Source organism: Myotis lucifugus, unplaced genomic scaffold (genome assembly GCF_000147115.1).
Source record: "Myotis lucifugus unplaced genomic scaffold, Myoluc2.0 scaffold_158, whole genome shotgun sequence".
NCBI classification, from domain to species: domain Eukaryota; kingdom Metazoa; phylum Chordata; class Mammalia; order Chiroptera; family Vespertilionidae; genus Myotis; species Myotis lucifugus.
In genome coordinates, this window is record NW_005871206.1 from 621,462 (window position 1) to 634,241 (window position 12,780).

A 12,780-nucleotide genomic window follows, 5' to 3' on the forward strand; every position below is an offset into this window, starting at 1 on the left:
TGGTCTGACTAAACTCATAAGGAGTTTTCGGGTTGCAGGGAGAGTGAAAGCTGGATACATCTGTTTGGATCAGACCCTGGAGAACCTTGAACACTTGCCCGAGAAATTTCTTCATCAAGCAGTTGGAAGCCTTTGAGTATCTTAGAGCAGAAAAGATGCATGTCGCAGGATAGACTCCCGTCCACCGAAACAAACACAATGCCATCCTGTTGTATCTCATCCAGAGGAGTGTTGGTTTCCATGTGTTTAAGGTCATCGTTCTCTGCTCTCCTGGAATCAACAGCTCCAGACTCTTTCTACCACGTGACCTTCAAAGCCAGGAGTAACTAAGCCATCAAATCATCCCCCTTAGCAAACTACCAAGTGCCAGGGAGCGGTCAGACCCAGAGGTGCCCGCCATGTTTAACTCGATTCCTTGATAGAACGCCTTTCATCCAGAGGGCTATGCTAGGTTTGTTTTGCCCGGCCTTGTTTTTCCAAGGTTTTATAAAAAGGCTTTGTACCTGTTTAGTTACATGTGGTTTAAACTACATGGACCAGGAATATTTCTGGCCAGCGTTATGGGGCCAAGTCCTAGCCGTGTGTGGAATAGCTCGATGTTCACAGAATTGAAGCAGTAACCGAGAACCACCACAATGAAGCAGCCCAAGAATCTACACAATGTTTGGCACATGGTTGGTGCTCAAAAATATTGCAAGCAAATAGTTAATGACTGATTCTCCAATAAATATGTAACACACATTTAACAACACATTATAAAACTCCAGGCATTGATTTTCTCATTGTAATGGCATAAAAATCCTTTAATATCCAGTAAGAATAATTAACAGTTTTCGATAGGAGTCCTGAAAAACATCATATATAAAAAATTAAAATCTTTGCCTTGGCTGGGTTTCCCAGGAGGTTGGAGCATTGTCCCGTACACCGAAGTGTTGCAGGTTCTACTCCCAGTCAGGGCACATGCCTAGGTTGTGGGTTCGATCTCCAGTTGGGGCGCTTATGGGGGGCAACCGATTGATGTTTCTCTCTCTCCCTCTTCTTTCCTCTCTCTCTCAAATCAATAAAAAGGGTATCCTTGGCTAAGGATTAAATTATAATAATAAGATATAATGAACATCTAGTTAAGTTAGGAGGAAGCAACATGCCCATTTGTGAGAAACACAGTTGAGACACTTGTAGATGAGGCAAGGGAAGACGGGCAATTTGGAACTGTAATGAAATAACTGCAACAGAAACAGCCATTTAAGAAGTGTCAGCAGCAATGAGTATTTATTATTTCGAATGAAATGTACATTAAACTTTTATATAAAAATCATCAAAAGTGCTATATTGGATTATTTTAATATTAATTTAATCCCCTCTCCTATGTCATCTAGTAGTTATACCCTTCACCTCTTTTTGACTTTTGATACATCATTACAATCATCTAAAATTGTCCAATGTTAAAACATAAAAAATATTAGTTTATTCTTCAAGAGAAAGTACCACCAGTCAGTCATGAGTTACTGAAAGTAAAAAATAAAACAGGTGCCAGACAATCAACTGATTGAAAAAAAGAAGTTATCGTAGAATTTCATAGAAGTTTGCCAAGTCCCAGGCCATGGAGTCTCTCGGCGGAACATTTTTATGATACAGCTTCTTACGCCTGCGGGTTATTTCATGTGGAGGCGGGTCACTGGTGTACCAGAACCATCCAAGTGTTTTCTTGGCTCCTTTCCAAGGTGAACCAAATGTTGTCTATAGCTGCACACCTCCCATGACCCCGACAAGGTCTAATGTGGAGAAAAAGCTGATTTTGCAATCTGAGAAATAGCCCTTAGAGTTAAGTTTGTCGTTAAAGAAGATACAAGTCATTTCTTGCACATGAAGACCTGCCCCCCCACCCCCTCCATCCACCCCCATCCCCCTAGTCCGCTTCGTGCCCAGTCCGACCTCTCCCACAGGCGGGCGGGTGAAGTGGCTGACGCAGAAAGGCAGGCTGTGCAGGCCTCAGGCCTCCCTTGGTCTCCTTCAGTCCTAAGCAAACAAGCTTCTCCGATTTGCCATGAGAGCTGTCTGACTCTCCCGTCTCTTGCCTTTCTTGTTCCTCTGCCTCAGCTTCCAGCACAAGGCGCTGGAGGCCAACAAAAAAAGTCCCGAGGAGAGCAGGATCAGGCCCAAGATGGAGATGATGGAGCCGTGGGAATTGAAGCTGTAAGCCACGGCAGTGACCACGATCCCGGTGATGAGGATCACCACGGCGAAGGGGATGATGCAGCGGTAGCAGGAGAGCTCAGCGCCCCCGGTGGCGGCCATCAGCTGGATCTCACTGACCACGGGGACCGTGGTGACCACGACTTCTCTCTTGGGGCTCTTCTCCGTCGTCCCTGGCGTGGGAGACGTTGGGGTCCTCAGGATCTCCTTGACGGGCTCCTCCGTCATCTTTACAGCGGTGTGTCTCCTAGCTGAGTTCACAGACTAGACCAGGGGGCTCTCGCCAGGGTGGAGACTGTGGAGAAGACAGGAGATGTCAGCTAAATGCATGAGAGCGATCCCTGCAAGGAACAGGACAGAGCTGTGGAGACACCACTGTGTCCTGTTCTGAAGGGAAAATGCACATGAAAATAACCCCACATTTCTGTTTCTAATCCTTTGCATTTTGTTTGCATCGGGCAAAAAGCAAGATAACGCAGATCACCATAAAGATACGGAGATGTGAAAAGCAGGAAGCACTTTGCAGTGTTTAATAGACCCTGGCGGTCTGCAAATGTTTTACTAGCCTTTCCTCCTTGCCTATTGCCTCTCTTTCCTCTAAGCACACCGAAGAACCTCAGTCCGAATCCAAAGACCTCGTTCAAGGAGGCTACTTTATAAACAATACTTCGCACCGTTCTTTCCACGACTCACAGCAACTTAGACTCTGCCAGCGTTTCCGGGCATGCCATGCATTCTTTCCAAACTCTCACCATTCACTGCCCATTGAGCCAACGTCAAGACCAGAAGCCAGCGTACCAATGAGGTTCTTCTACCTCAGCCAGCCAGCCGGCCAGTCTTTATTGTGTGACTACTAAGCCCAGGGCACCACGTGTCCTGGGACTTGGGTGAGGAGGCGGCTCAGTAAAAATTCAGTGACAATGAGGCGAAGATGTGTGGATGTCACATGTGGCCGTATCCTCCAACCCATGTGACAGGAATGGAAAAAGGAAAATTAAGAAAGAAAATCAGAAATTTTGGAGGCTATCATGGGACACTTTTATACATTAAAAATAGGATCAACTATTAGGGTATTTTTCAAATTTTCCATTCAACTGAACAAGGATTGTTGATATTATGTGTACCGTGACATGTTGGGGGGGAAGGGGGAAGCTAGGTTTTCAGGAAAGTTTTACAAGTTCATTTTGTTCCCATGTTCCTCGGTACAAGACTTTCTGCGATGCACGTCTGTAAATATTTTGAATCTGAACATTTCTGCACAAAACCGGAGACTCCACCAAAGGCATCTGGCTGAAATGCCGTCTATGAGAAATCAGTGTAAACTCTTAACTGCCTCTCTGACATGTTAAGTCTTTTTTTTTTTTCCCCCCCCTCAGAAGCCGTCTAGGAGTAAGTTATGCAGTTTAAACAAAGATTAGGGAGGCTCTTTCAACGATTAATACTTGGGGCATATTAAGCTTCCACTGAGAACAAATTCAAGCTCAAATCAAACCCTGAGCAATGAAGCTAAATATACGAGAGCTATCTATTTGCATAAAAATTTTAGTCACCCAATTAATCACTGCTGTCCAATGACACCCTAAGTATTGGCTGAGCCAGTAAAAGGATTTTTGAGATGATGTCTGAAAGAAAAAATCTTCACCCCAAAGCTGAGCTGTAACCTAATCTGAAAAGGAAGGTCTGTCCCCAAACTACTTACCCGTTTCTCAGGGAGAAGCAATCCATTACCAGGGAAACCACGCCGCTTGGTTGGGGAGGCGGGAGAAACCTCAGAGCCTCAGCTTCTTCTGGTCAACTTCTGGGAAAAGAGCCCGTAACAGCATGTCCGTCAATGAAATAAACCTCCTCTGGGGGAAAAGGAAAGACACGAAAATCCTGAATGATATGGTCAGTTTCGGATCCTGGAGCTCTTTCTTTCCCTCTACCTCTGTTCCTAAATGACGCTTGTCTTTCCCTCCTCTCTCTCCTTTTATCACCTCCCCCTCTGATGGCCCCTCCCTGTCATTTCCCCCCCACTTCTTTCTTTTCCTTGCCAGCAATTCTGAGTTTTGCCTCCCCCCCCCCCCTCCCCCCCCCCGCCAGTGACATGATAAGTCTGAATCGTTACCGAGTCCCTGGAGATAGGAGCCAGCTTTTACTTCATTTCTCTCGCAGCACTGACTCAGTAGACTGCTCTGCATTACTCATGTTTTCCCCAGCCAACCCCCAGACCTGCCTCGGGCGCTTCAAGGCATTTTCATAAGAAAATCCCTGAGTCCGCTTTGCAGACCCAGAGGAGGGGACAGAGCCTTTAGGGTGGCAGGAGCAGCTGCGAAGTCCTCGGGCAGCTGAATTCAGCCTGTCAGCCAGCAAAACAATCTGTGTTCCTAGGCTTCCCCAGTATCCTTTCTTGACTTGCGTGTGCAGGCCATCGGAAGCTTAAACCCTCTTGATGGTTGTTAATTCACTGAGAAACAGGGTGGGAAATTCAGATGTTTGCCCTAGGAGGGAAAAGTAGCCATCTTGGTCTACAGATGATGACTTATTACCTCTAGGAGGAGGTCACTTTGGCCGTGTTGAAATTATCGTCATCATTGGCATTTGCAGAGCTTCTCCTATGGGCTGGGCACGTGCAGTGTGCCCGCGTGAGCATGAATGCTCCCTGGTTTACCAGTGAGTTCATAACTGAGTTTATCGATAGTTTATCAGTGAAGCCCAGAGAGGGTAAGTAATCTGACAAAGGTCACACAGAAAGAGAGAACTCCTTGGCTCGAACCCTAGTCTTTAATGAGGATAAAAATCACAAGGGGGGCAAGGGTTGTTAAATGTAGATTCTGATTCATGGGTCTGTCACAAGGTCCTCCCTGTGAGGATTTGGGGCTCCTTTAAGGAGCAAGATATTTTCAACATTCAGACACCTCAGGCGTTAACACGTCACCCTCTCAAACAATAAAGTTAAAGACCCACTTCCCACCCCTCTCCCTAAATGGCCTTATCGGTTTATACTTTATTAGATAAGCTGTTTCAATCTTAAAGTCCCACGTTATCGTTTTGAGGGGAAAAATGGATGATACTGGGAGACTCTTATAAGCTGGTCCCTATACTTGTACAGCTAAAAGTTATCCATCCTTTATTTTTTAATCTATACAAGTTTCAGTAACTTCTTTTTAATAAACCCAGCAAATCTACACACCTAGATTAAATCTCAGAAAAGATTTCCCCCCCTTTTTTTCAAATCTCCGATGTTAGATCTCTCTGACTGCTGGCAGAGGGCTTGGGCACTCACAGGCATCTCACCTCTGTCCTATGAGAGCCTGCTCCTTCCAGCCTCATCCAGCAACAATACCTGGACGATCTTGTCATAAAGGGGGAAGGACCAGGTCTTTTCTCTCTAGAATGGAGCCAGAGAGGGCTTGGGCTTCTTCATTTTGAAGCATAAAGTTGACAAGTCCTTGAAGAGGCTGAGGGAGGGATCCCAACCTGCTGGGGAGGATGAGTCCCTCAAGGGCCTCAGCTGCCCCCATCCTCACCAGGGAAGAGGCTGTCACGTGGTGCTGAAGATAAGGAATACTTAGAGCCAGCCATGTCAGCACTGGCCATCATTGTTCTGGGAAGATGGTGATTCGGGGATGGGGGTTGGGGGGGAGGGTCCACTGGCTACATAAATTGGAGATTCTTCAGACTCTCTTATAAGAGCAGCAGTCTGCCCACTGCAAACTGGCCTTTGGGGGCAATTCCTGTCTACTTCCTAGCATGGGCTGCCTTCCCCTCAATAGTGCGATAACCCCACTGAAGGTCAGAATATCACCTTATCCTGCGGAAGCTCCCGTTGCCCCATTACCAAAGTCAAAGGTACATGAATCACCCAGAGACAGCTTCCCACCCCCACCCCCCCCCCTCCAAGAGCCTACGGCCCGTCTACAAGGAGGGGCAGTGAGTGTACCCTGCGCCCCGAGCCTGTGGGCAGGTCTGTCATTACTTCTAACAGCAGAGCTTTCTTCAGCCTCTTAGACTTCAGGTGTCATATTCCCCCTCGTTCTCCTGCCTAGACTCACAGCTGCCCATCTCCAGAGCCTAAGTAGATAATTGGGGATTTGCAGTGATAAACCCACACAAGTCAGAAGCCTTGGGATCAAGCAGAAATCGTACCTGAAGAATAACAGTACCACGCTAGCGCGGACACACATGCAGTTTTAACAGTCTTTTACCTCTTCAGCTGGAAATTCAAAGCCAGTTCCTAGTGATCGGCGCCTGATGCCTTTGAATGCACCCCCGCCCCTTTTTTCTACTCTGTGCCAATACGATATCAAACACTCCTGGGAACTTCTAAAGGGACACCTGCCCCCAGTGCCAAACCTCATCCGTAATGCAGCTAGCCTTCTCCCTGCAAGCCTGCTTTCCAAAGGGAGAGCAAGGCTTTGGGCTCTTTTTAAAGCTCAGGGCTCCAGGAGATTCCTTTACATTCAGAAAACGTCTCCGAAAGCTTCCAATCAACCCATCCCATCTCTAACCCCCTCTCTCCACCCCTCCCTAGGCATTCAACAGTTCTCCCCCAGAGCTTTCAAAGAGCAAGGCAAAGATCCTTACCTTTCCCAGCCAGAGTGGAACTGAGACAGCTGCCAGCCCTGGCCAGCAGCAGCCCAGAGAGGGAGATGCAAATGACGGCCCTAGGGACCGTGGACAAAGTACTCAGGCTCACACACAGTTAAGGGACCGGAGAAAAATTGGCGAGAGGAAATCCCTTCCGTGCGGCTGTACATATTTTTTTAAAAAAGGGAACCAAGTTTGAAAAGAACGTTCTTCTTTGTTTTTCTCTATTTCTATTCTCTTTCCAGGCTTTCATTTTTCCAGGTTTTTCCCTTTTCCAAAGCTCCTTCCTGTGACTGTCCCTCTGTAATACCTGGGACCTGCAGAAGGGATTTTATCATTCCCCTTCTGTGCTTCTAGGTGGGTGCGGGGCTTGGAACACGGGTGGGGGATGGGGAGTGGGACGGTAAGTGAGTCTCTTTCCCTGAAACCTGTAAGAAGAGGAGTGAAGAAAGAGAAGGGTTAATGGTGAAAATGGCATTTGTTGCTTTTTGTGGACAGTCTCCCTAGCAGCAGAGTGGTTTTAACTGCTCCTCATAGAGGATGGCGAGCAGATTAGGAGGGAACTGGGCCACCTTCCACCTAAGGCACCACTAACAACAGGACCCAGAACACTTGCTGTTCCAGAGAGAACTCCCCGAAACTGGACAAACCTCGGTTTACTTAGAAACAAAGTCATTTAGGTGAGAGGATAGAGAAGGGTAAGAGGGCAGGGATCTGGCGAGGACCGTGACCGAGAGGAGACGGGGCCTGTCTCCCTTCAGTAGAAGCCAAAGCTTTTCGGTCCCTGGGTCCGAAAGGCGGACAGTCCGATTTTGCTCCGGAGCCATATGCGTTTGAAGACCTGGAAATTGCTCCTCGGGAAACAAACACACTCTGTGAGGAGCAATGCCATGTGCATTCGATGACGGGCTCCCATGCACTTTCGGTTTGCTTTCGCTTGGTGTGGTGGGGCTGGCCCCTTTCCAGCAGCCCTGCAGGTGCCAGGTCCTCCTGGCCCCCTGTCCGGCCTCTGCGTGCCTTTGATCTCGGCCCTCACCCAGCCCACTTGGACTCCGTGAGATGCAGGAAGCTGGCCAGGGTGCTCCGTTCCAGGGCTTCGTTGAAGGGCGTGTCTGCGTTTATGTTCTGAAATCATGGACATTTGGGAAAGTGATCTGTGCTTGCGTGTTCGTTTTGGATTGCAGGTCGTGTTATTATTGCTTCCCTCCCCCGAGGCACTTTGCTTCGAGATCTAGGACATGAAAGAGAGAGTTGTGATAGTACCAAGAGGAACAGTGGGTATACCTTAGGTATAAAATGTGTTTGACTATTTTCTGGTCAATTTCCAGGTACCAGAAACTCATAAAATCCATGTGTCTCCAGACAGGAAAACATACTTCTTTTAGGTACACATCCGGGTCACCGTTCTCTTACCTGTTTTGTGCTGAGTCACTGTGAAAGATGACATAAAACAAAACCAAACAAAAAAAAGAGTCACTGAAATCAAAGGACACAGTGGGACCTTCGGGAGGGCCAAGTAAATCATCTCTCACTTCAACAAAAACTGTCATTCTGGCCTCAGATGAGAAGAATTGATTTTCTTGTTTCAAAATCTGAACCTCTGCTGACAACGCTACGCTCCCGATACGTTCCCAAGCAGCTTGCATCATCCTTTACATTCATGTACATTATTCTTCGAGGCCTAAGATGAGGAAGATCGGTGGTAAAGAGTTTTAGCAAATTGGGCTGACACCTTCCCCAGTCAAGGGCATGGCACCTGGGTCAGCCTCCCCCAGTGGGCCAGGGGGTCATGGACTCAGGGGCCTGTGGAAAACCCACCACACTTGTCTTTTCCCAGGAAGGGAAGAAAAAAGACAACCATGACTCACCCGTTTGCTACTCTTAATACCTGATAGTACGCCTTTCTACAGAGCAATCTCCCATTGGCCTCTGGTGACATTGTCCCTTGTTCTCTCCATAAAATGATGTGCACATCGTGTGACCTCAACCGACTCCTAATCAGCACATCATTTCTTGGTTTTATCATCAGTTTGGTGCTGGGTGATTTGGAACCACCCTGCCACCTGTAAAACACCAGTAACCTATGCGCTCCTGCAAGAGTCAGTTGGCTTTCCTTGGTTCCGTGTTCATCGAGCAGAATAAACCTCAGACCTGATCCCAGTCGTGTCGTGCTGGTCTTCAAAGGACTCCCACAGGCTGGGTGTATCCGTGCTGGCCCTCCCCCACATAATCAAAAATGCAGTTGAAACCATAGATTTTAAGCTCTGCGCTTGGGTAAGAGGAACATCCAGTATATTTTCACAAGTAGTTTTTGCTATCTCCATTTTTTGGAGAAAGAACTAAGGTGAAGAAGATGTCCTTGTCCCCAGGTTTAACTCCAGGGCCTGGGCTCCTTCATTCTGAGTTGACCCAGCCCATGTGCTCACTTTGAAGAGGAAAGGAACCATGTAACACCGGTCAAATGTCTAATAGGCACCACCCACAATACAGCTCTATCTCCAATATTTGTATTTTACTCATAAAGAAACCAAAACTCAGCAGGGTCCAATACTTGCCTGGGATCCACTACTAGGGCAAGAGGCAAAGCCAGGGTTCAAGTCCAGGTGCCTCTTCTATGTTGTACTATGAGGTCTCTGTTGCTTTTTTTTTTTTTTTATTAGATTAAGTGTTATTAGAATAGCCTAACGTTAGCCTACAGCCCATTTTCTTGGGTGGAGGATGACATATTCTCATTAGGTTTACTCTTGGAAAAGCATTCTGAAAAGGGGGTCCCTCTTGCTTCTAGGGTGATGAACCCTGATGTTGCCCATAGACATCTGGGTATTGAAGTAGAGCTGCATTACTAAGCAGATTTGGGTAGGATTGAGACACAAGCTAGGTACCAATGGAGTCAGTGAGCGGTGTCATGGCTGTCAGGACATTTCAGGAGTCACCCAGGCTGTTCCTCAGCTTCCAGGAACATTTCGGTTCCACTGATATTTATTGTACTCCTTCCAGGCGCCAGAAACTTGCCCAATGCTCTCGCTCAGTAGATACAAAACAGTAAACAAGCAAGATCTCTGCTCTCAGGGAGCTTACAGTCTAGGACAGGAAAGCCACAGGGCCACCAGTGTCTAGGATCTTTTTGCTGGAGGGAATAACAAACTGTTCCGGGAGGCCCAGGGAAGATTAAATCCGTTCTTGGTGGGAAGGAAAGCTTCATTAGTTGGTATGAGTAGGAAAGAAGAGAAGGTGATTCTAGGTGAAGGGACAGCCTATATATAAACATAGCTCAGAAAAGTGCCAGTCCTTTGGCACAGAGCTTTGAACAGCCTACGTGGCTGAATTTTAGATCTCAAGGGGCAGGCAGAGCAGTCAAAATAAGACTGGAAATGGTTGATGGTGAGATGATTGCCTCGACATCGAGTTTGGAATTTATTTGGAAACCAATGTAATTTTGAGCAAGAAGACATGATAGTCAGCTCTGTGCATTATCAAAAGTAGCCTGGCATTAGAGTGTTGAAATGCACTATGGGAAAGTCAAAAGGGGAAGGCAAAAAATACAGTTGGGACAGCCATCAGTTAGGAAACCTTTGTCTAGGTGAGAGGCAACAGGTCCTGATATTGAGTCATGCGTGCAGGTTGGTGTTAGGTCTGAACAAGTAATTGAATAGATCTCCCCTCCCCTGGGAACTGACCTGTAGGTACTTCGCAATGGACATTCCACTTGCTTAGAGCACATTCCACTTGCGAAGACCATTATCTCTCCCCTCCGGAGTTTCCCAGAATCCAGACCTGCACAGACAATTCTCTGCCCAGAAAAAAACCCGCCTAGAGTCCTTAAAAAACCTCTGCCTCCCTGTCTTTGGGGGCTGGTGCCATTTCGGGGCTCAGCCCATCTGGTATCCAGATGACCTATTAAATTTATAATCCCTTACCACTTTGGCCTTGTGCGTTCCTCCTTCGGCGACCCTAACAGTTGGAGGTCACTGCAGTGGGGGAATCAGCAAACGTTGGCAATGAATGTCAAGGGGGAGGAGACCAAGGAAGAGGGGTTTGTAAGGTTTTAAAGCCTCAGTGATGAATAACTTAGTGATACTGTCAGCAGAAATAGAAGGCCAGGACAAGGAGCAGGTACTGGTGGAGGTCGTGAACTTGATTTTGTTAGCATAGGTATCCACTTCACCAGTGAAGAGGCAAAATACTAGAGAAAGTGGTGTTACTACCCAACTGCTAGTTTGTGAAGCATTGTCTGAATTGGCAAATAATGCCGTCATAGGCTCGCAGGTGAATCTCCCACTTAGGAATGAATTTATAATTCACTTCACTCTATGCATCTATAGACAATTGCAGACACAGGTGCAGTATACATGGATGATTTGAGATTGCTAACTCTTTGCATACACAAGAACATAAATATTTTAAGCATTCTAATTTGAACCTTTAATTGTACTGACTCTATGCAAAGAATATATTGATTCAATTTTCAAGTTCCATTTTAAACTCCTTGGAAATAAGAACATAGCTATGTAATTCTTTCTATACAGTGCCTAGGGTAGAAACAGCACCCCGGAGGTGTTTTCTGGGAATGAAAATGTTTTCTCTTCCCATGAATCACCACTCCAAGGCACTGCTCATGCAGAAGAGAACATATAGAAAGTTCCAATTTCCCCACTTAACCTGTGGAAAAGCAGCCTTTGTCTTGCCAATAACTAATTTTATGTTGCCCCATGAGTTAATGATTTTAAAAAGAGGCAATACAAGTCTGCTATGGATTTCTTTAGAATGTCCTTTGGGGCCTCATGCAATGTAAATACATCTTCCTATTGCAGTTCACCAAGATCGTGTTGACTGGAAAGTCCCCCATAAGTTCCTGAAGGATAATACCAGCAATTGTGTGTGTGTTTATAGAAAGCCTTTGCCAAGTAAATGAACAAATAAATGAAAGAATGACTCTGCATTGAAGTCAGATATAAACTTGAAAACTCAGATGATTATTATTCCAATGGATGATTTCAAAGCATTCAGATGTTTAGTGCTATGTACATTAATTACTCCATTTCATTAAACACTCAATTATTCATTTTGTTGGAATTCTTTGGATAGTGGATAGATACCATGTATATCTAGCCATAGGTTCCATCTAATTGATAAACATAAGTATTTATTGAGTATTTTTTTAACAAGTAAAACTTTTATTAAAGAAACTTTCTGTTTTCCCAGACAAAAGAGGCATTTTAGGCAGAAAGATGATGCTTGCAGCTTCTCACCCGAAACACTACACACCCCAGGGACAAGGACCTCCCCAGCCACAAAATTCACCAACCCACTGTTTCTTCTAAGTCCTTCTCTTGCTGTGTGTGTGTGTCTGTGCCTGTGTGTGTGTGTGTTGGTTTGTTCCCAAAAGTTGGTTTGCAAGTTGAAACTTCATGAAATTGCTAGTAGCAGAAATAAAGTACATTGTACAAATCATGCAGATCTTCGGTGCAGAGTATAAAAATGGTATTTACAGCCAGTAAACATGGACCAGGACACATGCCACTGTACGCCAGGCCTGGCGGGAGCTTGGCGGGCGCCGGAGACACAGATAAGGCCCCGTCTCGGCCCCTGAGCACACATTTTCACACACAGACACACAGGATACAGGCACACTAGAGAATGTCTTGGAATAATTATCAAACTCTGGACTATTGAAACAAGTTGGTCCAAAGAATTTTCTTTTTTTTTTTATTATGTGTTTTTCTTTTTCTTCCGGGTTGGTCAACACATTTTGGAATCTCCCTCCCAGCCCCAGCTAGGACACAAAAATCCATTGTTTAATTCCACCCACTCCCATTTTTCTTTTCTTTTCTTCTTTGTATCTGATCAGAAAGATCAACATTTTCAAAAAATTCTTTTTCATATATATATGAAAAGTTGTGATTTATTTTGGGAAACCACTAAGGTCACGGGGGGTGAGGGGGCAAGGAAATCTCCCAGGAGGAAATGGTGACCTCCTCGGTAGCATTCACATTTGGGGACGGGGGCTAAGGGGAGACA

General features: G+C 46.0%; 1 protein-coding gene across 3 annotated transcripts; it reads right to left on the reverse strand.

The window, feature by feature from the left end:
* Positions 1-1,241: 1,241 nt before the first annotated feature.
* TMEM100 (transmembrane protein 100) lies at positions 1,242-6,831 on the reverse strand. 3 transcript variants are annotated; one of them, XM_023759609.1, is made up of 4 exons: positions 6,322-6,681; positions 4,722-4,954; positions 3,893-4,040; positions 1,242-2,488 (listed from the first exon to the last, which is right to left on the reverse strand). In XM_023759609.1, the coding sequence occupies exon 4, from the start codon at positions 2,419-2,421 to the stop codon at positions 2,017-2,019; it is 405 nt and encodes a 134-aa protein (XP_023615377.1). In that variant the 5' UTR covers positions 2,422-2,488; positions 3,893-4,040; positions 4,722-4,954; positions 6,322-6,681; the 3' UTR covers positions 1,242-2,016. The 3 variants fall into 3 exon arrangements, with proteins under 3 accessions (XP_023615377.1, XP_006095644.1, XP_023615378.1); XM_006095582.3 differs by lacking the exons at positions 4,722-4,954; positions 6,322-6,681 and adding an exon at positions 6,760-6,831; XM_023759610.1 differs by lacking the exons at positions 4,722-4,954; positions 6,322-6,681 and adding an exon at positions 2,992-3,495 and having other exon boundaries at positions 3,893-4,150.
* Positions 6,832-12,780: the final 5,949 nt, after the last annotated feature.

Bases quoted from the DNA above. Each gene is read 5' to 3' on its own strand.
- TMEM100 (XM_006095582.3), bottom strand. From the start codon at position 2,421: ATGACGGAGGAGCCCGTCAAGGAGATCCTGAGGACCCCAACGTCTCCC.